Source organism: Colletotrichum costaricense (genome assembly GCF_030867565.1).
Source record: "Colletotrichum costaricense strain IMI 309622 chromosome Unknown Scaffold_2.1, whole genome shotgun sequence".
Classification (NCBI taxonomy): domain Eukaryota; kingdom Fungi; phylum Ascomycota; class Sordariomycetes; order Glomerellales; family Glomerellaceae; genus Colletotrichum; species Colletotrichum costaricense.
In genome coordinates, this window is record NW_026848231.1 from 196,612 (window position 1) to 222,850 (window position 26,239).

General features: G+C 53.4%; 7 protein-coding genes across 7 annotated transcripts; 4 read left to right on the top strand and 3 right to left on the bottom strand.

Annotated features, from left to right (window-relative positions):
- Positions 1-1,831: 1,831 nt before the first annotated feature.
- CCOS01_01676 (uncharacterized protein) lies at positions 1,832-1,996 on the top strand (the record flags this gene model as incomplete). The annotated part of the gene is made up of 1 exon (XM_060449869.1): positions 1,832-1,996. One exon carries the CDS (start codon positions 1,832-1,834, stop codon positions 1,994-1,996), a length of 165 nt encoding a protein of 54 aa, XP_060318519.1.
- Positions 1,997-2,482: 486 nt separating this feature from the next.
- Positions 2,483-2,805, bottom strand: CCOS01_01677 (uncharacterized protein; the record flags this gene model as incomplete). Its single annotated transcript, XM_060449870.1, has 2 exons — positions 2,483-2,687; positions 2,786-2,805. 2 exons carry the CDS (start codon positions 2,803-2,805, stop codon positions 2,483-2,485), a joined length of 225 nt encoding a protein of 74 aa, XP_060318520.1.
- Positions 2,806-3,534: 729 nt separating this feature from the next.
- On the top strand, positions 3,535-5,805 carry CCOS01_01678 (uncharacterized protein; the record flags this gene model as incomplete). Its single annotated transcript, XM_060449871.1, has 3 exons — positions 3,535-4,311; positions 4,364-4,691; positions 4,742-5,805. 3 exons carry the CDS (start codon positions 3,535-3,537, stop codon positions 5,803-5,805), a joined length of 2,169 nt encoding a protein of 722 aa, XP_060318521.1.
- Positions 5,806-8,320: 2,515 nt separating this feature from the next.
- CCOS01_01679 (uncharacterized protein) lies at positions 8,321-9,850 on the top strand (the record flags this gene model as incomplete). The annotated part of the gene is made up of 1 exon (XM_060449872.1): positions 8,321-9,850. The coding sequence occupies one exon, from the start codon at positions 8,321-8,323 to the stop codon at positions 9,848-9,850; it is 1,530 nt and encodes a 509-aa protein (XP_060318522.1).
- A 1,196-nt stretch (positions 9,851-11,046) lies between these two features.
- On the top strand, positions 11,047-12,043 carry CCOS01_01680 (uncharacterized protein; the record flags this gene model as incomplete). Its single annotated transcript, XM_060449873.1, has 3 exons — positions 11,047-11,385; positions 11,464-11,527; positions 11,661-12,043. 3 exons carry the CDS (start codon positions 11,047-11,049, stop codon positions 12,041-12,043), a joined length of 786 nt encoding a protein of 261 aa, XP_060318523.1.
- A 1,678-nt stretch (positions 12,044-13,721) lies between these two features.
- CCOS01_01681 (uncharacterized protein) lies at positions 13,722-14,519 on the bottom strand (the record flags this gene model as incomplete). Its single annotated transcript, XM_060449874.1, has 1 exon — positions 13,722-14,519. The coding sequence occupies one exon, from the start codon at positions 14,517-14,519 to the stop codon at positions 13,722-13,724; it is 798 nt and encodes a 265-aa protein (XP_060318524.1).
- Positions 14,520-19,549: 5,030 nt separating this feature from the next.
- CCOS01_01682 (SAM domain-containing protein) lies at positions 19,550-21,136 on the bottom strand (the record flags this gene model as incomplete). The annotated part of the gene is made up of 3 exons (XM_060449875.1): positions 19,550-20,577; positions 20,634-20,795; positions 20,866-21,136. 3 exons carry the CDS (start codon positions 21,134-21,136, stop codon positions 19,550-19,552), a joined length of 1,461 nt encoding a protein of 486 aa, XP_060318525.1.
- Between the last annotated feature and the right edge of the window lie 5,103 nt (positions 21,137-26,239).

Consider the following 26,239-nt stretch of genomic DNA (forward strand, 5'->3'; position numbering starts at 1 on the left):
CCTTACGCAGGTAGTTAATTGACTCGTAGAGAATTAGCCTCACGGGGAGGGGAGAGGAGGAATGTTGAAAGCAACAAATTGAAGCGGGGTTGGGAAATTATCAATAGGATAGTTTTATGAGGCTCTTTGGTTCCTGGAAAAGAGTTGGCTTTTGTTCAATAGCTTTTTCGTTTATTCCACCCCCTTACAGATTTTCATTGGTAAAGAAGCCGAGACTAGTTCGCTGGGCGTTTTGCCCAGAGAAATGCGTTTCCGTTAGCCAGATCTGGCAGGCGAGGGAACGACAAGGGGAGGGGGCCCAAGCTGATATAGCAGTAGTAGAGCTAACTATTGGGGGCATTTTCGCGTCCCTTTCTTCCATGCAGCTAGGTCAGGTAGGCAGAGCATGAACCAACGGCACGAAGTAGGTAGGTAGAGCCTCATCGATGATCCTGGGCGAAGCTTGTGCGAGGTGACCGCCACTTCCGGATGATGATCGCGCGGTTCAACGGCCGAGTCTCAGGGTTTTCCAGAGGACAGGGTTCTTGGTCAGTAGACTTCCGTCACTCTTCTCTGAAAGGGGAGGGAAGGGGAATAGGTTCAAGAAGGGGCTGAGGGAATTAGGTAAAGTATTTCAAACGTGACTTTTTGACGATGATGCAAACTGTCGAACCCAGCTTTCGGCAAGGCGGCAAATTCGGCAACAACGGCCATTTCAGACTTTCAGTTCGAGCTCCTGAACTCCTTTCCTGGGCCAGGAAAGGGTGTTGATGATGATGATGCTGGAACGACAACAACAAGGTGGTGTTTGTCCGTACTCCGTTCCGCCTCTGCCTCTGTCTCTTCCTATACATCCTCATCGCCGGCCGGCCTCACCAGTGATCCTCCCCGAGAGCCCTGGTCAGCTCGAGTGTAAGTGGGCTTTCCTGGGACGTTGGTGTGTGGAATGTGGATACAAGATTGCATGGTCATACAGTACTTCTAGACTCGGAGCCCGGAGGACGCCAAAACAGCGGCGTATAGATCAACCAGCGCAGTGCGAGGAATCCGGGCTCGAAGAATCAAAGCCCGTCGCCCGTTGGCTTTGGTTCGAAATCCCCGCTCTAGAGGCTGTCATTCGTCGGCCGGCGCGGTGGGCTAAGCAAATTCTGGCATCCGTCATTGAATGAAAATGATCCATCCCGCTTCAGCGCCGTTTGGATGTTACACATCAGTGCGTCGGGCACTCTCCCGCGAGCCAGTGCCAGCCACCATCTTGATTGAGTGACCCAGTGAGAGGGGCTAGGCCTGAAAGGTTCGACTAGCCTAGCTCATACCCAAGGTAGGTAGTCTTGCCCAGCCTTGGATCAAAAACGGGGAAGAAGGGAAGGGGAAGAGTCTAGAGAAGGGGGGGGGAACTCGGGAGAAAGACTCCCTGAAGGCTTTCCCGGTCCGCACCGGGCCCTCCCTTGTCCTGAAACCCGCTCTTTCCCACGCTGAGACGCATGGTCCCCTGCAAGTGTCGTCGCAGATTTTCGTAGAACTTGCAGACCTTCAGCGCGCTCTGTTGTCCCCCTCCTCCTTGAGTCCTCCCCCCCTTGCTCCCCAAGGGCCCCCCCAAAGGTCCCAATAGACCCCTCAAATGCCGGGTCCCGACCGGAGGATACGTCTCGCGCTAACAGATCCCCCGCATGTGTCTCGCCGTGGGATGGTAGCGACTCGACATTCCAGTACCGTCCCAATTCGGCTCTTCGAAACTACAGCTTCGACAGCGGGCTGGTTGACCTTTCTACAGCTGTCTCACGTCTACAACACCTCACACGCACCTCACAGGCTCACAGTACATGCGCCGTATCGTACAGTACCAACTTGGATGCCGTTCACTAGACCCCGGCTACGATCTTCACCACGGTCATGCTGCAGACACTACTGTAGGTGTGTGTCATCCCTGTTCTTCTCTCCCCTTGATGCCCACACCTTGACCAACTTCTCTCGACTCTCGTTCGCCGACGGCCAGTTTATTACCCACAGCTCTTGAGGATGAAGCAGAGACGACGAGACGTACCGATGAAGAAGCTGGTCCCTCTCCCCCCATCTCAAGTCTCGTCTCTAGACTTCTCCTACCGTCCCCTGGAAGAGCGTCCGTGGTCTCCTTCAGGCTTCAACCCCCTCCGACCCAACTTCTCCTACCGCCGGAGCATCAATGGCCTGCTCTGGCAATGATTGACACCTAACAAGCTTCGGCGCATCTCGTCTGCTCTCTCTGCCCACTGGATCGACTCGATGGGCGAACAGTCCATTCCAGACACCTTCCACCATCCATGCCTTGCGTGTCTGTGCCGGCCAGGGTCCCTGTTGTCTACGTTGTATAGAGGCACACGAATGGATACTGGACTGGCCACCAGGTCTGTGTCTGAGTCTGGTGTACAGTACGGGGCATTCGTACGGACCAGACGCCAGGGGAATGGATACGGGAAGAAGAGACCAGACCATGCTCCGTTCTGCGTAGCCGTACGCTGGGAGCCTACGAGTAGTAGAGGGGTGGACCTTCCTCGACCTCGTTCGCCCTCGCCGGGTTGCCGCACCTGTCTTTGGACAGACTCTCGATGCGAATCTTCTGCTCTGTACGGGTACTTGTCCAAGGTGGTCTGTACTCGGAAAGTCGGCGGTGGCTGGAACCTGTTGCTGATGCCACTGATGCTGCTGATGCGACGCAATCGTGTTCGGCCCTGCACGTCAGTCCAAGCAGAACGCCTGTGCTTGACGTTCGGATATTCAGAGAAAGGGACGAAGAAGATAGCATCACCAATATACACAGCCAACGTACGCAATAAGACCTGCGGCCATGACCAATTCTGCCGGCCTGACGTTCTACTACCACCTTGTAGTGCTAGCCTAACAAGAGTCTGAAGTCGTCTTGTCTGTCCCTGTGGCACTGGCATGACAAAAAAGTCAAACCCGCGCGACTGACCGCTGACATACTCGACGACAGCTCGATCCACGGACCACCCACTAGTGCGCCGCACCCATCGGCTTTCGCGTGCCAGTTCCTGCGCCAGTCCTAGTCAGTGCTGGTGCCCGCATGGGGTGTCGTGGGTGTCTGGATCTATCCCTGAAGCATCTCGGGGGGTGCATCTGTCATGCAGCATGGGTCTCCCCGCGAATGATGGATAGATGATCGACCCAATCTGATACATACTGTCGCCTCTCGCTCGGCTGGCTTCTCTTCTTCCCTCCCTTCTCCCTCTTCTCCCTCTAGTGCCTGACATCTCCGCCAGTTGTTTGGTGTTCACCACTTTTTTCCATTCTTCCATACCAAGGCCGGCCTTATTTTTCATTTCAATTCTTTTCTTTAGACCCCTTTGCTGGCACTGACGTCTATTCATTCGTGTGTTTGTATTCTTCTGCCTTCTCTCATCCGCTCTTCGCAAACCGATCGAGTATCCTTCCAACACCGATTCAGCCGGTTACAACTCGATCTCGAATAGTATCAACCAAGGGCCATGGTCGGAAGTGATTGACAAGAGGAAAACCTTGGCGACTATCATCGGTCCGGAACGGATAGGATAGGATAGGATGACAGGAGAGGAGGGAATGGCTCCTCACGCAGTGCCACGGGCCCAGAAGCCCTCCAAGAGACGTGCACCACCCGCCAACATCGCCGTACCGCCTTTGCTTTGGGATCGCGATGCCGAGTCTGACGATGAGTACGCCAACCAAGTGAGGAACGCCGCAGGAGGCGTATGGAAACGGGCCATCAATGCTGGACGCAGGTATGCGGATTCGGCAGTAGACCGTCGCTCAGACAGCGACAGCGACGATAAGGCGCGGAAAAATCAGCTCAAGAACCCTCCTCCCCAACAACAACAACAGCCTCCTTCAAGCCCGGACACCCCAAAAGCTGTGAAGCCGTCCAACAATGTGGCATCAGGAAAGTTGCCTTTGGCAACCCTCCGTCCGCCGCCCGCATCGATTCGTCCTCCTCCGGCGGTCGTTGCCGCACCGGCTGTGCAACCGACCCCCGTGAGAACGACACCCGCTGCTACATCGAAACCCCCAGCTGTACAGGTTCCAGTCTATGTCGAACAACCTCAGGAGACTTACGCACAACCTCAAGAGACTTTCATCGCTCACCCCGAGATTCCCGTCGAGGCACCAGAGCGTCCTCCCACCCCGCCGCCACCACCACCTGAAGAGCCCGCACCACCACCAGTTCTCGCTCCGGCTGAGCCTGACCCACCACCACCACCTCCGCCTGAACCCGAACCCCCAGCAGCGCCGCCAGCTACCATGACTGTTACGGCGCCTCCTCGAACCGTCACCCTCATCTCAACCATGAAGCAACCGGATTCGGTGAGTTATATGAGTTCAGGAAGTATCGTTGAACATGACTGATATAGAACAGCCCAAGAAGCCCAAGTTCACTCCGTCACCACCGCCTCCTCCAGTAATTACTCCCACTCCTACAGTCCCGCCTGCAGTCATCGCGCCCAGTGGGCCCCTTGCCCTGCCCCCTTTGCCATCGGTTGATCCCTCAGCCCCGAGGAAGGGTATCGATGGAGAGAAGCACTCAACGCCTACCATCACAGCCACTCTCGCCTCAGCGGTACTTCCAGCCGAGACCATTTCAGCGTTGCCAGGCTTGGCCAGTGGTGGTTCCAGCAAGGATGATGGCAGACCGCCAAGAATGAACCCCGAGACAGAGCATGCCCTCATTGCTGTTGGCTCAATAGGTAAGCATCAGAGACTGGAATATACCCTCACAGAAACTGACATGATGCAGGATCATTCATTTTCGCGTCATTCCTTGTGTGGATTGTGTGGAGGACAATGAAGAGGGCGGGGCGTATGAGAAGGGAAAGGGAGTCTGGCTACCAAGGCGACAGGCCAGGTGGCATTGGCTCAAAGATTCCCTTCTTCAAGGGATCTAGCGGATGGGAAAACCTCGATGGACGACGAAGCGAACCACCTCAGTACGAGAAGGGACAGCGAGGAACACTACGCCTGGACACGGGGTTCTATGGCCCCGACGGCAAACCCGCTCCCTACGTTACCAACGGCACATATCCTGCCAACTACACAATGTCGCCAGCTGATAATCACGGCAGCCCCATTCACCAGAGTCCTACAGGCACCATCCCCATGAGGATGAACAATGTCAGTGGGCAAGGCACATACAACAGTCAACAAAACCCGTTCAGCAATCAACAGAGCGCTTACACGAGCCAAGTCGGCACGTATGACAGCCAAACCGGGACATACATCAGCCACGCGCCTAGTGGGTCCCTTACTCACATTATCGGACAGTACGGCAGCCCGACAGATCCCAACCTGACATTAAGGTCAGGCGTGGGCGCCGGTGCGTACTTTAACCAGTCTGAGCTCGCCCGCCAGCCCTCGGATGCCTATGACCCTGCTAGGCGTCAAGTCAATCGGGCCAGCGAGCTTTCGTCCATCTCTTCTGGCTTCGGTGATGGTGACATTATTGTACCCGGAATGCCTGGCATGGTGCTCCAGCCGCCTCCCCCAGTGTCACAGTCACTAAGAGCCAGTCAGAACGGCGTCGGTCGCTTCTCATGGATGAGCAAGACGAACCGTGAAACAGTATACACAGAGGCCAGCGAGGACCTTCCAGCGAGGTTCAGGACGGTCGACAGCTGGGTCAACCAACAGACCGGCCGCGTCAAAAGAGCACAAGCCAGGCCGGAGACGGACGAAGACATCCCGCCCGTGCCGGGTCTACCGGCCGGGACAGGCCAAAACGGCATGCCGCCTGAACCCCAGTTTACCATGATGATGCCGGACGGGGAGGTACCCCGGCGGCCTGATTTGGGGCCGAATGCGTAGTAGCTTCGCCCAACAGACGTGACCCGGACACAACACACACAAGAGGCAACTTTTCTTTGTTTTCATACCCAAGCATGGCGCGGATTAACAGGATTCGAACGAGGTGGAAGGGAGGAAGGGCAGTGGGAGGCTGGGAGCGGGTTGTAATACCAAAGGTCATATCACATATACACGCTTTGACACAAAGAGAGAGAGCGAGAAAGAGACGGGAGCCGAGAGGCGATCGCTTTGTACAAACAATACTTTTTCACACACACAAACACAACCGAACAATATGTACCCATACGACTTCTGCAAATGCTTCCTTCTTCAAGCCTGGCGCTTGGGTGGCTCTGCGGAGTTAGACATCTTTCACATAGCGCGTGTTCTTTCTTTCCCCCATTGTACAGATATGTTTTGAAGGAGAGATGTGGGTGGCTGTTGGGGGAGTGTTGAGGCTGGAGTGCCAAGACATGTGGAAGGTGATGATGGTGTATGTTGTAGTAAAGTGAGTGGTGGGTAGTGGGAGGTAGGATGTAATCCAAAAGTAAAACAATGCATACGACTTGTTAATATTGTTGACCTGTTTATTGATACGTGAGGAGCACCCATAGAAGTGAGGACGTCAAGAGGTCGATTCTCTGGGAAAGGGTTTGGATGGGGCGGAGACACTCTTTTCGCCAGACTTTGAGATCGTCAGGCACCCCGTCCCCGTTGCATAGGCGGGTGAACGCGTTCGCCAAACCTAGCCGCAAGCCTTTTGGTGGAGGATAAGTGTGCGACTTTGATATATCCCTGCGTATAACACGGTCGCGTACTTGGTAAGTCGATGGGGAAGAGATCTCTCCAGTGGATTGGGGGGTTTTCCCACAGCGTTGCAGTGAATGTGTGAGTTACTGGGGAAGGAAAAAGCCAAGAGGTGGCCGGCATGGTGATGATGAGGCCTTTTCGCCATCGTGTGTGGCTGCGTTCCTAATCATGTGCAGGTACGCAGGCCTCCCGGATGTTTTTTTTTCTCTCGAGCTGTACATGCACTCTCGCCTTGTTGACAATCGTGCGAAGTCTGAGACGTATTTAATCGCCATGCGCTCAAGAAGAGCACAGTCAACAAAGATCGCAGTTCTGTGGGACGCCAAGGCACACTTCGCCAGACTTACACTCTCGAATTGAGACAGCAAGTCCCAAGTGGGAAGCAAAGCTGACGAAGCACATTTGGGCCGCAGCCCGACTCTGGCATACCTTATACCGTGTAAGCGAGAGCCGGCGTTGCTTTAGCTGCAAGGAAAATGGGAGAGAATTAGAGCCCGTCGATCAAATAAGCGAACAGGCGAATCACTCGCGTCTCCGTCAAGTTTGCACTGCAAAAAGTTGCCAAAATAAGAAGCCCAAAGAGAGAACCCTTTTGACAGGTTCCCACCATTGGCCGCGCGTTTCGGAAGGGAAACGGCACGGTTTCCAATGGCAAAGAAACCGTTGCGGGCCTCGGATGCGCTTGAAGCCTTTGAGCGTGGGAATGGAAAGCGCCTGCACAGCCGCACGCTACGTACCCGTCCTGGCGAGCTGACGAATCGGCAGGCTGACTTTGCACGTTTTTTGTCAACGTCCTGGAGCGTTTAGAGACTGGGAAATAATGTGGTGTGGCGGAGCGGGATTGATGTGGGGACTGAGCCCGTGGCTTGTGTCCAATCCGAGGGGCTGGCGGGGCAGCTGTTGACGTATCTACCTACTGCGAAAGGTACAGGAGTACATTCTTTTCCTGCTGCGGTGACCTGCACCTGCCACCATGCAATGCGTGCCTCTAGGTATTAGTTGGTGCTCTCAGCTAATGGGACTTCTAAGTGGGTGCATGCGCCAGGCTTCCATCTTTCTCCCAAGTCCCTCCTGCTGCAAGTTCGGTGCGGTACCACACCTTCTTTCCCACTCCACGCTTCTATTCTTCACGACACGAACCGGTCACTTTTGCCAAACCAGGCCTCAACCTTTTCCCACAACCGGGTGCCCTGCTCTTGTACATACTTGGCTTGCAATCATTTTGACTTTCCTGTACCTCGTCTGATCAAGCTTACGACAGCTTCTATTGTCATTTCATCTCTCTTCTTCGACAGAATCCTTTTGGGTCTTTCGCTTCCCTACGCAAGGTAGTGGGGCTCTTTACTGCATACCTTAGATCCCGCGGATAGATTCGTACGTCTGCGTATAGGACTGGGTATACTACGGAGTAGTGACCTATCCCTTGTCTTTGGATCCCAGAACACGCAACATAAGAAAAAAAGCCAAGGCGGACGGGTGACGGACGTATTCAAGACTCAGCCCACTTGACCTCGCACACCCTTGAGGCCCAGCACACTTGCCTTGCCAGCCTGACCCTTTTTATCAACGCTGTGTCCCCTCCCCCTCCTCCGAAACAAACACCTACAAGCGGCGCAGGAAACGTCACTTCTCTACCTCAACACCAAAACACCCAACAAATTTAACTTGAACTTCTTTCTTCGAGCGAGCCCGTCGATCGCTAATACAGCCATCGGCCGCCGCCAACATGCTCGACGAGAACCTGCCCACCTTCCACTTCCGCCCCTCCTCCGATAACCCTCAGAACACCATTCTCTACTTCACTCACCAAGGCTCCGACCCGGTGCCAAATTACGTCCTCAAGCGTGCTGACCCCGCCAACCCGGTCGCCCGTAACAAGTACGCCGCTGCCCTCACGGACATCGCTTCCCAGCAGATCATCTACGCCGAAGTCCTTGTCGAGCCGGAATGGACCCAGCCGACACTCTCAGCCGCTGAGGTCCGCGTCCAAAACGGTACCCCGGCCCCGCCACAACCCATCTTGCCCGACCAGGTCACGCTGCAGCTCTACAACCCGGACTCGCAGGTCGTCATCAAGATGAAATCCGGAAGCTGGGGCAAGTCCGACAGCTGGGAGTTTGAGATGCCCGAGCAGAGCTTCCGCGCGCCGAGTGCCAGCCTGCTCGATCGATCCTCTGATGATCCACCTATTAGCGATACCGTCCCCAAGGTCGTGTTCCGCTGGAAACGAGACGGCAGATTAAGCAAGGATATGACGTGCTACATGGTCGGCAAGAGCGTCGCTGGCAAGAAGAGCAAAGAGCCTGATATCACGGTCGCCATGTTCAAGGACACAAAGCATGAGAGCGCCGTAACCATCTACGAGCCCAACCTGCAGCGTGTGGACGTGGAAGACCGCAAGGGACTGGACATTGTCCTGCTACTCGGCGCCGAGGTTCTCCGCGACCTGTTCCTGAACCCCAGACAGAACGTCTTCAACCTGACGGCGACGCCGCCCCCCACGACCGGTCGGCGCAAGAACTCCAAGCCACCTCCGGTGTCCATGGCGCCGGCACCGCCCGCGGCTGCCATGTCCGGCGCCATCGGCAACAAGCCCGCCTCGCCCCCTGCACAATCCATGAACAATGGTCCTCCCAGGCCCAATGCTCGCCAACAGTGGGAGATTGACAACGAGACCAAGCGTCTACAGGCCATGGTAGCACAGGAAGAGCGGCAGGCGCGCGAGCGCGAGCGACGGGACGCTGAGGAAGCGAAGCGCATCAAGAAGATGCTCGATAAGGAGGAAGCCGATCGCCGACGCAAAGAGGCCGAGATCGAGGCCGAGACGGAGCGACTTCGCAGACTCTATGGCGTCCCGCCTAGTCAGTCGAACCCGAATTTACCACCGCGCCATCAGCCGCCGCCCGGAACCACGCCGGGCTCTTGGCACGTGGCGCCGGCGCAGCCACCGCGGCCCAACAGCGCGGGACCGTATAACGGACCCCCGGGGACCAGCGCGTATCGTCCGCAGGTGCGATTTGCGCAGCCGCCGCCGACGATGAGTGGTGGTGCGTCGTCTCAGCCGCAACAGCAGCAACAGTCGCAGTCGCAGTCGCAGCAGGCCGGCCGTGGGAAGCTTCCGAACCTCATGTCGGGACTGCTTCAGGGACCTTACGCGAACCCGGCTGCCAGCGTCAGCAACTTCTTCCATCGGGACCGGTCTGAGGAAGAGGAGAAGAAGCGAAAGGTCGCTAAGAAGAGGAGTGTGCATTTCTGAAGGAGTACTGTAGTCTCATAGGATGTGCGGAGGGGTATCAACTCCCCTTCTTCACTCTGCCGATGTCGGTGGCATCTTCTTTTGGCGTTTGGAGGGATTGTTCGAGCATTCGTTAGCATCCGCCATGTACCGGTGGCCTACAGGGCTAGCATGGCATGTCTTTTCACATTTATCGGCGTCAGGAGGGGATTTCTCTGGACGGATATACCATGTATCAGTATTTGGGCATATAGAATCACGAATTTATGATCAAGGCATTTCAACTTTCTTTTGAAAATCGTGTATAGTATTGGTCGCTAGTGAGATGTACTCTATTGTTCTAAAGCTGCGAAGATGATTATCTTTGAGGCTGTGGAGATTGACGTGAAGGGTTCGCGGCTTCTCCATGAAATCATCATGTATCTATACCTTGAAATTCCGGACATCGCTGCCTAGAAGACCGTTATTGAGTCCCTCAGAGCATCAAGCAGCGCATGTAGAAACTCCTCTAGTCCTCAACCTGTTCAAGATTCTTTGGCTTCCCACCTGCATGGCCATTTCTTCAACTTGAGAGAAAGAGGAATGCGTGCACATGTTCCTTAAAAGAAGTTTGATTCATCATCTCGTTCTCTCTTTGTGTACTTACACCTTTTACTTTCCTGAAAAGGGTGCCAATAAGAGAAAGGGTTTCCAATGTAGTGGAACGTCAATCAGCTTGCCTGCTTGCGTCCCATTCCAGACAGACGGCCATGAAGGTTGCAATTAGATGGTCAATTCCCATACATGATTATCATGCCTCCTCCTTACTCAGGTACAAAGAAAGCCTTCAGACATGACTGAACGTGTACGAACGTGGCTGTTCGCAACTGTTCATGGCCAGGGTGCTGGGGATGTTTCTGGGGCATAAATGAGCCTTCCTGCTTCCCAGTCTTCTTACGATGATCCAAGATTCAAAAGAGTTTTAAAACAATTCCATCTACTCGGACGGCTACTATATTCCTCTCCTATCACGTTCGCACGTATTCGTTCCTGAAGAAGTCACATGGCGAAAGCCATGATGGCAGACAGAAATGGAAGGGAAGGGGTGATGCAGCAGCTGTGTGGTCTGTGCACTCCGTCACCCTTCAAAAGCCAACGTCATTCTTCGGCAGAACCCTTTTCCGAGCTTCCAACGCTCGGGCCAGGACCAATCACGCTAGCCACCAAAAATTCTCATGATGGGTCCAGCAACTGCTATCTCTGGCCCAGCTGTTGCTGAACATCCCCTAGCTCAACACCAAGTTCGACTCCATCCCAACAACGACTTCTCCTCTTCCCTTTTTGACGACCACGGTCACTTCCTCGCCAACGAATTCGCCTGCGAGCTCCAGCGTCATCTCTTCATCTTTGGTTGGAAAATAGCATTCCGTTTCGGCCATCAACTGCTCGCGAACCTCCAACAGCTCCAGAAGCTCGGATTCTACGTCGATTACCCGGTCGCCTTCAATCTTCGACTTCACACGCCCCCGGGCTACCTACGCAACCGTCTCATCGAGATCATTGCGAACGCGCACCGCGTAGCCGATACACAGCCGAAAAGAAAGGAGCGCCGCTCTTAAACTACAGCCACAATGGTTCAACTTACCGAGGTCGAGGACGAGCACTTCCAGTCCGGCCAGGCCGGCCCCATCGACGACGACGCCGATTACTCCGACACTGGTATGTATCACTTGTTACCCTTTGAGGCATCAAGCACGGGGATGAGCGTTCGATGATTACTACTATCGCAAAGCTCCCCCCTCCTATCGCATACGTCACAGGAAACCCCCAAGCTGATCAAAACCCACCCAAGACTCCGAGATCTCTGAGGACAGCGACTACAACCCCCGCGACGAGTCCTTCGCCGAGCGCCTATACGCCCTCAAGGACATTGTGCCCCCGACCACCCGCGGCTGGATCAGCAACAAGGTCGACTTTGGCGTCAGCGCCGTCCAGAACACGTGGTACTACGGCTCCCGCACCGTCTGGGTCGTCTGCGCCACCGCCCTCATGATTGGTGTCCCCCTGGCCACCTGCTGGGCCGAGGACCAGCAGATCGAGGGCATGGAGCGCGAGTACCGCATGCGCGAGATGGGCGGCGACGCGCTCTTGGCCGCTGGCGAGGGCAAGGAGGGCAGCACGGCTGAGCAGGTCGGCATCGCTCTCGACCGCTCCGAGGCCAAGCCCGCTCTGTAAAATCACCAAACTTTCTCGAACACAACACAGAATCAAGAAAGGCAAAGAAAAGACAATGCAAAAGCGAAGCCGGAAAGGAAAAACCGAGGCTAGCTTATCGAAAGAAATCCGGATCTACGCGCACCAAAAAAAGCTGAACGACTGTACCACACACCAACCAACCCCTACTTCTTCCCCCTTTCTCCTCGGGCAGATCTTATTTTTGCGTTTTGCGCTTCGGAAACTGTATATCAAGACAACTCTCTCACACACACCACGACAACGGAACTTTGCATGCATTGCGGTCATGGATGGCTTTGGCGGGATGGGGGTTTTCCCTGCCAAGTTTTGCTTGTACTATAGGAAGATTTTCATGAGGGCCGCGATAGGAATGGCCGTTTGCAATCATGACAAATTCTAATACCCATTCCGTTCCCTGGCATGTTTCGAGTGATTGTTCAATGGGTTCTATTGCCATGTGCACTAACTCTTTGTTTGAATTATATCGGCTAAAGTTGGTTCGCATATTGCAGCATCACGTCTCTACGCAACCTGGGTAAAAGATATTCCCCCGTCTTCAACAGTCGAATGCAGAACGTTGGCCTTTAGCTTAGGTTGTTTCAATCCCAAATCCGCTCTAAGAACGGGCTTTGCTTTGGCCCATCCGCTCACCAGTTGAATCACTGCGGTCCCCAGGTTTGAGAGCGCTCGCCCTTTGGAGTCAAACACTTCGCAACCCCCGCGGTAGAGGCGAGTCCTTTAGTAGGGTAATGGAGAGAGGGTGATCTGCCCCATTGTATCGGCAAAGCGTATCCCCTTTTCATCTTTTCCCATTTGATTATCCTGATGGCTATTAGGTCTGTTACATTGAGGCATTCTGTCACATAATCTTGAATGCCGGCGAGACACCAAGTTGGGGGGAGGCGGGGGGGGGGGGACTTGGTCTCAAGGCTCGGTTGGGTCCAAGAGACCTTGCCGTGCGTTCGACTCGCGCATGATCGATGGGCGGCCTCTGAGAAGTATTGACTCTTCTCTGAGGCTATTTCAGCCAAGCTCGCAAACGTTTCCCATGGTCTCATATGCCAGGCTGCCTTGAAGATGCCATGGGAACACTGTAGCTTGGAAGATCTAGGTCGGGTCATCCTGTGAGGCAGTTGAGGCGTGTCATTTGTCTCAAGGGAAGGAGTTTTTCGAATGATTGATGTGGTAAAAGAGTGAGACTGATGCTGTAAACTAGAATACAGGTTGATGCTCAGCAAAATATTTCTCCATCGTGACCTTGCCGGTGCAAGCAGCTTCACACACAGCTGCATGCCATCGCCCCACAGTGTTTACTCACCAACTCCGCCTTTGCTTGATGATGAAGATTTTCTAGCATGATGACCACTTCTCCACGAAATTCTCCTACAGTTCCTTCGTCTCTTAGAAGATGAAGTCGCGCCAAGATATGGACAAGGCTCTCCTCATTATAGTATTTGAAAATACGATGCGTATCTGTGCCCGACCCTGACCTCGGTCCATCCATCTGTGAACTACGAGCCCCCAGAAGTATAAGTACATTTTGTCTAAGAAGCCCAAACCCTCTGGAGGCCTTCATATTGCTCTGTTCGATTCCAATTTCGAGTGAATATCGCTATAGTTCGATGACTTCGGGTTGTCCCTGCTTCTTCAAGGCATCCTGAAGCCGTGATACCTTGGTCTACAGAGTAACATTCTCACTCATGCACTTCATGTTGGTTTCTCGAAGTCCTTTGATTGTCTGAGCATTAAGGTCGTGACAAGCCTTCAGTTCCCTCTCGCGCATCTTCAATGAGTCCGAGGCAGCCTGACAATTGTCTTCAGAGTCCTCAAGATCCTTTTCGAGAGTGTTGAGCTGCTCCTTATGGCCGCCCCTTAGATATCTGATGGTCCTCATCAAAGGAGACAATTCGTTACTCAAGTCAAAGGAAGCGTTGGACGACCGTTCGAGTTCTACCTCCGCATTCTCCAGTTCCTGTTTGGCATTTTCAAGATCTTTTTTGGTATCTTTTAGCTCTTGCTGAAGTCCATTCACCTCAACTCCCAGGGCAGAAGTAATCCTGTCGTAAGTCGTCGTGGCTTCACGGTGACCACGTACAGACGCGTCTCTCTCAGATTTGACTTTCGAAAGAATCTTCTCGTGGTCCTTTCTAGTCTCATCAAGCCGCCGTAAAAGATGATCTCGCTCAGCTTCGACATCTGAAAGCTTCTTCTTTGCTTCTCTTTGCCTTGATGTGAAGTCGAATGTCATGTCCTCGCCCAGACGGATCCTGGCGACTCCATGCGCTTCAACGTTGACCTGGACCTCATTGAGTCTTTGACGCTTTTCAAGGGGAAAGTCTGCATGATTCAGCTGATTCTGGGATCCAGAGAAGGCCGGAGGGCACCATGTGAGCGAATGACCAGCGTCACTGGTTCCGAAGGAATATTGTAGGCCGCCTGGCCGACCTAGTGGGGTGACCTGATCTTGCTGGCTCATGCTAGGTAAGGCTTCGCTTCGGTTTATCGTGTGAAGATTCTATCCTTCGATGTGGCTCTGCCTGATTGTGACTTGTGAGAAGGCTAGTCGATATGGCAGCGAGACATCTAATGTTCAAATTGTCAGCATGGATCGAGAGGAAATTCCAGAGGAATTCCAGGGAAACGAAATAGAAGGAGAGCTTACAAAATGTCAATACAAGTTCGTCAAGAACAGGCAATGTGTCAGAGTAGGTCCTCTTGCATTCAAGAGGGGTCAATATTTGGAAGTTCGGTCAGTGTTCGTCGAGAGAGGTTCGGGACAAGTATCTCGCGTACAACGCTTCGAACAACTCGATCGACGGGAGACGCCACGGACCTGAGTAGATCGAGTTGCACAACTAAAAGAGATAGAGACGGAGACTGGTGGTGTTGTTTTGTAGAAACAAAAGGCGGACAACTGGTGTGGGCGAAGGTGAGAGGCAGCGTCAGGGTTAAGTTGAGAGGGAGCAAGTGGCAACTCTCGACGCTGGTTAACTTCAGGTAAATACCAAAAAGGAAGGGAGGAGAATCACCTCGATGAATCCTCCTTCCAACATTCAATACGTGTGTTGCCACCTTCTTCAACTCAGCTCCTTCGTAGTTTGAGTGAGGTGCTCTTTCTTTCTCAGTGACGGCCTCTTGATCATGTGGATCGTGCATGCCTCCTTCAGCACCAGTACCTCATGCACCGCTAGTCTAAATAGTATTTTGATCTTTCTCTTCGCGTGTCAATTGTTAATGCGGAACTCACCCCTCGAGCATTTGTCCAGGTAAGCTGATGTCAGTGCAAGTACTCTTTCCTTCTCGTAATCTTCCCGGTGACCACATGAAGAATGAAACTTCCCTTTTTGCGCGTAGTCTGTGGCCAAAAAATTGCTGCAGATTGCAGACTTCTCATGGCAGTAGAGGAGCCCTAACAGGCAGGAAGCTGCCTCCCATAGTGGAACTGATCTCACTGGTCCCGGATGCTAGTGAGTCGGTCAAATTGCAATGCCTCTCTCAAAACAGGATGAGCACACTTTTTCTTCGCGCTGGTGAATAGACTAAGACAGTGATGACAAGGATGACGACGGATAGCTTGAATGCTTCCAGTTCCTATCAGAGTGCATGTAGCTAGTATCACGGGTTATCCCGAACAAGGGACGCAACCACAATCGTCCAATTTGAGCTGAAAGGTGTCCACATGTATATTCATACCTCCCATTCAGCAAAATACAACAACTACTATGAAGCAAAAGATGCAGACGTAGCAAAGGAAGAACAGATTGCCCAAAGGCGGAATCGAACCGCCGATCTTCTCATCGCGTTCACATATCAACCCCAGATCGTGAAATCTGGAGGAAGAACAAGGTACTAGTGAGACGCTTTACCACTGAGCCATTCGGGCATCTTGTATCTGTTGATGGAGTCGTCGATCGGTGAATGGATTTATATTGCTGTGGACCTCTCTCGCGGAAGAGGAGCCCTAATCGCGTCGAAGAATCCGAGAAAAACCGTGGAGTTTCGACGACGTAGGTGGGGACCTAGCCGACCATATATGGAGTGGACGAACTCGCCCAAACAGGAAAGTCGGTGATGGAAATGCAAGGGGGTGTTTCGCTGGGTGACAAGGAGTTTGGAATGGAGGCATACTTTAACGGCGAGCCGGGCAGAAATTTTCATGGGTGACAGGTGAGAGAAATCTCTCACGCAGACTTCGACATGAAGATTCGGCCCTGTCGGCGATCCCTACATCGCAAGGCGCCCGCCGGTCTCCCAGTTACGAGACGGCACCTATCCGACATATAGACACAGGAAACAACAAATCCCAAGCTGAACGACTCATCAATGTTCAAAACCAGGCCCTCCAAGACTGTGAGCCAGTACGTCGGCAACTAAACCATCCCATCCGTAAACCCGGCTTCATCAGACGAGTCACATCGGGGACGCACATCTCATGCTGATCTTATAGACTTATAACGTCCACTTCTCAACCAACTTCATGCGCGCGATTCAGCTCATCATTCGAGTTTTTGACAGATTCGCGAGCTGATATGGACATCTCAGTCTCAACTTACCTCACCTTACTCGCGAGCAGCAAAAGCATAAACTTTCCACCTTGGTAGCAAGTTTTGGTGAGAAAGAAGTACCTGCCCATCCCAGAAACCACTCAACCTGCGACTTGACGTCTCATTCCCCAGACCCGATTCTACCAAGAAAATCACATTTCAAAACACCAAACGCCCGTCAAAAAGCGAAGATCAATCGAACATGTGGGGTGGGGAGTTGACCAGAGAAAAGTATCGGCGTCCAAAAAGAAAAAGTCTTTGTGCGCGAGAGATAGTCACCCGGAAGCCGAACCCAAAAAATCGTCGTGGTCGGAACTATGAGGTAGCTTGAACCAAGCTTCTTAAAAAAAAAAACCTGTCCGCTTACCATGATGAGAATCAACGTCCCGTCTATCCGCGACAGCCCAGCCTAAGCGGACGGCACCGTACCGACCTACATACGGACCTGCGGCTCGTTGTGACGACCGTGCCGGCCTCAGTAAGACCCCCCGGCCTAGCCAACCCACCCTCTGGTCAAGCTTGGTTCTCAAGCAAGAAAGAAAAAAATGTCAAAGTATTCAGACGCTATGTGAACTTTCCTCGGACTACCGTCAATCCGGTTCATTCTCTGCCCAAAGCTACCTTTTTGTCACGAGAGATAGGGATAGAGAGGGAAAAGCTGGTAGGTCAAACTAGGGCAAGCTTGTCTGTTGTTCACGTATACGATACCGTACCCCCTTCACCCTTCGACTCACCTGTAACCTCTTCACCCTCCAAAACCTCGTATCCAGATAAGGTGGTAAGGTCGCCTCCCGCACCATTGCCCGCAAACAAGCCACACCACACACACATGTCACCTATACATCCCAGGGTAAACAAACCGTTCCAACCCCCCTTCTTTCCCCTCCGAGCTTCGGGGCTGACTTGCGCAAGGGATAACCGCCAGTGACATCAGTATAAACGAATAAATCGTCGCCGGGGGGGAGAACGTCAACCGACCCCCGCTCCGTCCCGGCGTCACACCGGAACCTCCTCGCCGAAACCGCCCCCAACATCCCGTCGTCCCAGAAAGGGCAATATATTGAATTGGAAACAGGGTCCCTTTCTTCCCCCTCTTCTACGCCAGTACGGATGCATTGTCCGAGAAAGCTCCAGGGTCCAAATGAATGGAAACCTGCTCATCACTCCGTACCATTCTACCCTCTATCGAATTGATTTTCAGTGTGTTCTTGCTCATCCTACCCTTCCATTTCATCCACACGAACTTCTCTCTTCCCCCCGGCGTCTCGCCTCATCAAGACGCGACACAAAAATCCAACTCCCCTGCTTCTGACCGACCCAAACATCACACATAGGTGCCGAATTCTCCATCATCACTGGCCCCGAAAACTGATGACTCCAAATGACACAAAAAAACGAGCAAAAGAGCCGTGTAAGAAAGTGTGTAAACGAACACCAAAAACCCACCACAGGCCAAAAGAACACTCACCCCACCAGACTGAGACATCTAGAACCCGGCCCTCCGCCTCACCCGAATACCACCCACATTCACAACATCCCGGTTCTCCCATCCAACCCCCAAACCTCGCCCGTCCGTCCCACCACAAGGGAAAAAAACCAGTGCCGGTAAACCAGCTTGCGTTGCCAGATCCAAGGAGGAACGAGCCAACGAACGGGGTGGAAGTGAGCTTTCTAGAGTACGGAGTACGGATACTCCATCCCCTTCCCATTCTCCAAGGGAAAAAACCCCCCCCACGAACAGCCTCACCCACATCTACCGCGTATCCATCTTCATCCGGCATCCAGCCTCGTCATCCGTCCCACCTCGATTCCTTCCAAAAATCACTCCCTCTCATTCAGAAGTTACGACACAGCGTGGCACCGAACCAGACTTCGGCCGACCTTGGAAACCGCGGAAATCGTCCCATCCTCACAAATCCTGGACCCGAGGGGTAGGCGAGATGGATCCTCCGTGCTTCTAGAAGGGCGCGGCCGCGCGAGTGCGTGTAATTCCCGTACACTAGCAACATACCCTACTCCGTAGCTTTGATCCTTGATGAGATCGTCCATGTGCGTCACTTCTCTTGGCAAAAAGGACGACGCCCAGCAAAACATGCAAAGACCTTTTCATCGTGCGGTCCTCATCAGTGTATCAGGTCAACACACACTGCCTCACCTACCAAGTCCAAGGCCCGGGTAGACAGACAGTGGCCACTGAACGGTTTCTGCGCTGGGAGGGCAAACAAAGAAGAGTGAATCACGGTGGCCACGTGCAACAATATGATCTGAATCAAGTGGTGAATAAATTGATGTCAAGAATAAAAAAGAGCTCCTTTTTTTGATAGCTTCCGCGACCTCTCGCGTCGCACAGAGCAGATGCCACCCTCCCAAACCCAAGAAATATCCTGCCACCCACTCCCTGAGGTGTTGGTTACACGTTCGCTCCAAGTCTCATCAGACCACACCCTGTCCTAATACAACATGACGAACAAGCGCCTTGCTCTACTCCCCGCTTACACCCAGCGTAAGCCCCAGTTGGATAGACCCTAGATCTTCAAGAGCACAAGACTCCAGATGGCTTCGAGAAGAAAACAAAAAAAGTGCTCCATGACGGCATTTGATGGCCCGATGTCTCGTCCGGTCAAGGCTTGAGAGCTCGTACACAAAAAAAAAACAATATTTGCTCAGATCCACGTTTCGAGTTTGGACAGCCCAGGAACAGTTGCGAGACGAAACACCGTGGAGAAAACCCCCGCCCAATCGAACCCACACATTGTTTCCGTGACAGTATTCCAAAGCAGTCAGTCGTCTCTCTTCCGCGCAGCGCTATGCAGGTGAACCCCAACTCCGGTATGCTCTGGTCCTGTCGAGCTCCCAGCCCCGCATCCTACACGCGGCTGGTGTCCACTCAAATAATCGGACGGGAAAGAAGTCAAATCGAGGAAGGATAAGCTTCGAGTATGATCAGTAGTGGTATCACCCCCTAAATGATACCACCAGGCGGATCATAGCCCGTTGTCGCGCCTCTGGCTCCCAGCCCGGCACTCCCTGGTTGTTCTGACGACGCATCGACTTGTGCGTTGTTCGTCTTTCGTAACATGAACATTGGTTTCTTGCCCTCCTTATCCAGCTGCTTGAATAGGATCAGAGGTTTCTCCTCCAGCCCCAAGCACCGCTCCTGATCGCCGTAGACAATATACAGGGCGTACTGATCCCAGGGTGCATTGATTTGGTATTTTTTGAGGGCGGCGGGCAGCACCTTGTAGCACGGATCGTCCATACTGACTCGGAATGACTTGAAGATCTCGACAGATGCGTTACTCGTGCTTGGTGTATCGGGGGCTGGGGTTGGTCCGCGTTTCGGCGCCGTTTGCTGTTCCCGGCCTTTGTAACTATGGTCGTTTTCGGCAAAGGTGGATCGTGTAGAAGGCGTCGGGGCTTCGGAGCGGTCGGAGCGATAGGATCGAGAGCCCAAGGTCGCGCCGCCAAGTGTCGGAGGGGAGGTCGGCGAGGGCATGTTCGGGGAAGGATAGCCGGGAGATGTAGCCGTAGCTGAGCCATTCATAGCTGCCAGATGCGATGAAGATAACACGGCTCGTTCCGCAGCATTTGAGGGATCCAGCGTTTGCTCCATCGACCTTTCGTGCGTTGTTTGCAGGTGTGACGGCGAGTTGTTCTTTGGCGTCGTTCCTAGCATGATTCTCTTGGTAGAGTACTGCCGTTGCAGGCTCATCGACTGAGTGGAAGAGGGTGTTGGAGCGGGTGGCGATACGGTCTCGTAGCCATAGCCCTGGTTGCTGTTGTTGGAGACGTTGGGCAGTGGTTGTGATGAATCCTTTGCCAAGCGCAACGCAGGCAGCATATCCTCCCTCAGCCGTCTGAAGTCTTCGGAGAGTCGACGCAGGTCCTTCTCTACCATGCTCATTCTCTCGTCTCGTAGACGGAGCTGCTCAACCAAGTGCTTAATATCCTTGAGGGTTGCTGTCGCGTACTGGGCCTCCGCATCGGCAGCTGGGAGAGCACATGTCAGTGGATAGTCTCTGCAAAAGAAATGCGGCGTCACCTACATAACGGCACATAATGGTCGCTCTCTATTGGTATGTCCTGGGCCTTCTTTACATCATAAACGCTCTTCAGGATAGTGAGGCGATGGCCAACACTGGCAATACCCATAGACTTCAGGTCATCGTGTTGTAGGGCAACCAAGGCTTCGCCGACAATCTCGTTTTCTAATTGAAGACGCAATCAGTCAGGTGTCACAATGCATAGAACAACAAGAAGACCAATAGGGATACGCACCAACAAAGCTGTCGGCATATTGCGCCAAACCGATTGTGCTGATGAAATCGGCGCACTCGTCGGCGGTCCACTCGGAAATGATGGTCTCGGGTAGGCGGTCGGCGCTGCTACGGTGACCGTAGGTCGTGGGCGTATGCTCGTTGGAAGAGGGGAGTTCGGAGTCGATTGGCGAGCCTTCATCGTCGGCGACAGGCGAGTTGGGCCCCAGACTGCGCTCGTATTCGTCGTCGGCATCCGACTCTGCGTAGGCAGTGCCCGAATCGAAGTTCATGACTGGCAGCGTTTGATCGGCGGCTCAGTGACAGAGGAGAGGAGAAAGGGTGGAGGTAGAGGTGCGATAGCACGTTGGAGAGGCGTGGCGAGGCGACGATAGTAAAAGTCGGAACGGCAGGCGGCAATCAGAGAGAGAGAAAGCAAGGCGCGGCAAGTCGAGTCGAATCGAGAATAGGAGAGGGCGGGCTGGAAGGCGAATCGGGGTCTTGGTGTCAAGAAGCGCCGGCGGTGCCCTCAGCGTGAGGAGGTCGTGGCGGCGGCTGCGGGGGCCCGTTGCAGAAGAGATTGGAAGTGTGGAAGCAGAAGCAGCACACAGGACTGGGCTGACAGGGTCGGGATCGCGAGCATCGGTTCCTGGGGCAGCAGGTCGGCGTTTCTGTCCGACGAGTTGAGGTGAGGATGGCGATGTCAAAGGAGAGAGAAGGTGGGAGTTGAGATGCGCAACAGCGAAAGAGGCTCAATGGGGAGACACGCTACTTGGGCAGGCTAAGGTCGTAGACTGCAGGAGTAAGAGGGACGAGTCGGTTCCAAGATGGGATCGTCGTTCGGGTTCGGGCTCAGGCGAAAAGGTGGAGGAAAGCGTCTGGCAGGCCGAAGAGCCAACAGCAGAAGACTGCAGTTAGGTAAGGTAGGTAACGGCAGGGCAGTGAGGGCAGCGGGTGCGTGTTCCACTGCTTGAGGGGGAGGGGGGATTACCTAGGTAGGCAAGGTACCTTAGGCAAGGTACCTAAGGACCAAACATGAGGAGTACAAGGGATTTGGTGCGGGAATCCGCTGGAGCAAAAGTAGTTCTTGTGATGTGCTCCTAAGCCTGGTCTGGTGCCTTCCATGGTAAGGTACCTTTGGGAGGCTGCGTCCGCCGTTGGTAATGGAAGGTGCCTCGAGAAAATGCTGGGTCGTTTCCCCGTGCGGCGTTCAGTGGCCTGGTCCACGTCCCAGTTGGGTACCTTACCTTACGGTAGTGGAGCCGCAGGTGTGGGCGCGATCCAGGACAGCCCCCAGCAGTACTTCTGCCCGCCATCCATTGAGAGGTGCGCCCTGTTGCCTGTGCCAGCCCGGCCCTTACCTTAGCACCTTACACAGTACATGGCAAAGATACTGGGCCTTGCCTGTAATGGTACTTAGATACGTAGTAGTACTGCGTATGTCCCGGACAGAGAAGCGTGGCCAGGACAAGGAGACAAGAAGGCGGGCGGGAAACCCATGAAAAGCAAGCAGCTTCCTCTTTTCGGATTGTAATCTGCTTGGTACCTAAAGCCGTACGTCTCAGTCTAGGCGACCTAGTTGAGGCAATGGACGATTGGTACAATTGAGGCCTAGAGAAAGAGCAAGGTAAGAGACATACATCCATGGTTGGATCCACGGCCCATGGCACCGATGGCAGATGGTGTTTTCGTTTCTTTTTCCCCCTTGACATTGCATATGCAAAGCGACAAAATGATGGGCGCAAGTGACCTGGCACACTCACGGGTCACCAGGGCCAGTGGGCGGTAGTGACATGCAGATGCCGACGTCAAAAATGGTCTCCCGGCTGGTTGCGAGATGATGATGCATCAACACCACCACCATCACCACCGCCGCCATCATCATACTGAGTACTGAGATACCCCATATGCGCCGTGCCGCCTTGTTCGGCCCATTGCCGCGGCCACAAGAGTCTGTTAGCGCCCAAGAGGGTCATCCCTGCGCCATCCACGACATCCACAACATCCAATTGCTTCTATTGCTTGAAGATGCCTTTTTGCCGTCTGCCCGCCTCCCCGCCAAGTTTCTTAGGTGATTAGGTACGATTGATTCTTTCTTACATCCAAGTATCAGCCTTTGCTTCAACGTTGGCATCTGAATCCCTGACACCTTCAACAAAGCATGCCCTGGCTTGCCTGACATATACCACACACAGTCGCCCATAGCAATTAATATGCAAGCCCCGGCTATGAAGCTGAAGCTGAAGCTCAACCTACCTTACCAACAGCACATGTCTCTCCCAGCTTCCACCAGTTCCTTGCTTCTCTCTCAGAAACAGTCTCCGCACACTGCATATTGTGTGCATGGTACCTAGTAGTGCCCAAAAGAGGCTGACGAGTTTTTCCCTCCCGCTGCATCAAACATCAGTGGCATGTTCCAGAAGCCGCGCCATCTGCGTTCCTCATCTCCCCCATGAACTTGTGCTACCCAACGATGACCAGGTTAATCAAAGTAAACAACGGAATAACTTGACAAAGGGGGAAAACAACCCCAGGTAAACAAGAGATTTTTCCAATTTTTGACGGCATGCAAAATGAAAAACGGTCCCGATATCTGCTAACCGGTGCAACATTGGCACGCTGCCCCTCTCTGTCGGTGATTGGGACCGAGCAGCCCAGCCGTTACCAATCGCTAAGTGATAAGTGGATTATCCTCCTCGACTCTCCCGTTTCCCGTTTCCCGTTTCCCGTTCAGTCCAAGGTCCACCGTCCACCCCTCCAAAACGCCGTGATGCCCTGCCACCGTAACTTCCGGAATATGAGAGATACCAGAGAGGGAAGTCACCTCTCAGGCTGGTCTCCCAGACTCTCATAGCAGCAAGGAAGAAATATGACCATTCGATACCCCGTAGTATCTTGCCTTATCTCGCCTTTCCCCTTTGAAATGACGACCTTCATGTCAAATACAATCTGATTTCTCGCCAGGGTAAGCGACGCGGCTATGTACCTACATCCTATCTCAATCTTGAGGTACCTTACCTTGAAGTAGCTCAAGTATCCCGTACGAATACCCGACGGCAACGGGGTGAGTACCACCTTACTTTGACTTTAACCTCGACAGACAAACACAAACACCAGGGCCGAGCACTGAGCACGAGGAGGGGGAGTCAGGAACCCGCAGCGAGAGCCATGCGGTGAAGTCATTATCAGATGCTTTTGCCGTTTCTTCTTTGCTTTACCGTCCAAGCACCGTCAAGTCCTCCACCAACCACATTGCTCAATCCCAACCACTGCCCGCTCTTGTCTTCCAGTCTGTATGGAATGACCTGGATCACCTTCCCCTCCGTCGAGACACACGAGTGACGAACCGCCGTCCTGGCTTGCCTGACCTTAACATCTCTGCTAACCTCAAACATCCCAGGAACCTCGGCCAACCGCGTGCCACGCATCGTGGGAAGGGGTTCCCGACCTAAACCTGCTTCACGGCAGAGTGTCCCGACCGTCCAACCCCCCGCACCTTTGATTCGCCCAAACCGCCTCTTCAGGGTTGATACCGGCAAGCGTCAATATGCAAACTCTCTTCCAGAAACACGCCAGCTACTTCATCTACACGACCTCACCTTGTAAAACGTTGCTTAATCGACCCAGTATTCTCCTTAGCTGCTCCATCCATAGCTCTACGTTCGGCTACCCCCAAATCCAATTGGCAAAGAAAATTGCCCGACTGGACGCTGAACCTAGCAAGCCGCCTATGCTATCGCCCTACTACAACTCTACCTTATACTGTACGAATGCAGCACTCAGCTTGCCGTGTCCAATGAACCCGAATTGACTGGACAAGTGACATCAAAAGCGTCCGGTTACCGGCTTTCTTACTGTCCAAACGGAACAAATGGCGCTCTACGAATACCTTACGTTTCCATTGTGCATACCGGATGGGGTTCCGTCAGTCTAGGCCTCCATCGCCCATAGTCTACGCGTTCAACGCCTTGCAATCAGTTCCCACACTTCCCCAGCTGCTCCATTTGACTCATGACGATGGGTACGGGTAGCCTTGTACCAGCACGCAAATGAGGCATTTTAGACAACAGAGACGTCGTCGCCGTCATATCGAAAGGCCCAGCCAGCGATATCAATATGCGCGACTAATCATCTTGGGGGCCTTCCATCATTTAACATTATGGATAAGCACCCACCCGCCGCCGCCGAAGCTTCCAAGCTTGTCAACTTAGGTCCAAGGCCGCCGTCTTGGCACTCTATAGCAAACCTGCTGTCATCACGTCCAAGCTACCATTTGCAGTCCCTTGGACCCCCAATTTTAAAAACAGAATTCCCTACAGGGCTACGCAGATTAGCCTCAGCGAGGCTGCCAGCAAGGGAAGGCGAATCGACCAAGGCCCCGATAAGAGCACCCGTCAGATTGAGCCCTGCGTCGATCATCCTCGGCTCCCTCTGGGCTCTCGACTCGTCCTCTCCTCGTCCTTTGACCTCTCTGGCCGTCTGGCCGTCGTCCTTACTCTCTGTGTACAGCGTACGGCTACCCATCCAACATTGTTCATCGCAACTCTGTACCGCGGCACAGCCACCCCGTTGTTTCCTCAACATCGTCCAAATTTCCTCCTTACTTGGCCACTTATCCTCTGCTGAAACATCCAGCTTTGATGGATAACATTCAAGAATGTGACTTAACTGCATCCCACTTCCCAGGAATATAGGTCCAGTCACGACACAATGGAGAGAGGAATATCAAACGGCCCCCAATGACACTCCGCTTGATGTGTGAGTTTCAGGCTCTCTGCCGATCCATCCGGGCAGGACGCTAGAGAACATCCACATTCGTCTATCGCGAACCTGTGTCGCGTCGAGGCTAGCTCTTGCGGTGCGGTGCGGTGTCGCCAATCCGCGCATGGCAAACGTTTCGCGCCAGTAGACGCGCTACCGAGAGGATAAACACCAAATTGGGCCGCGAAGATAGACCTAGGACCCAGCCTTCCGGTTGTCACATTTGGCATTCTCTCAGAAAGTCCGCGGAGGTTTCTCTCTGTCGTTTGATTCTTGAGAGCGCCCACATCGAACCTCTCGGACCATCTCGTATAAACAGCGCTATCCCAAACCGACAACGCCTCTATCCTGGCGTTCATGTCACCATCGACCCTAGTATATGCTACATTATCCCGGAGCATTGCACGACCTCTTGATACCTCGCCCACTATTGTCTGGTATTAGATATGAGACGCAACCTTTTCCGTCTCACATTACTTTGGAGACAGAGTGAGGAAGACCGACACGCCAGATCTTATCGTTCATCTCAAAAAACTCACTAACACCGTCCCCGTCCGTCCATTCATAGCTCATAATGTGATGCCTCTCAGCATTAGAGAACTCACTATTCATACACGAAGCATCCGGAACTTTCT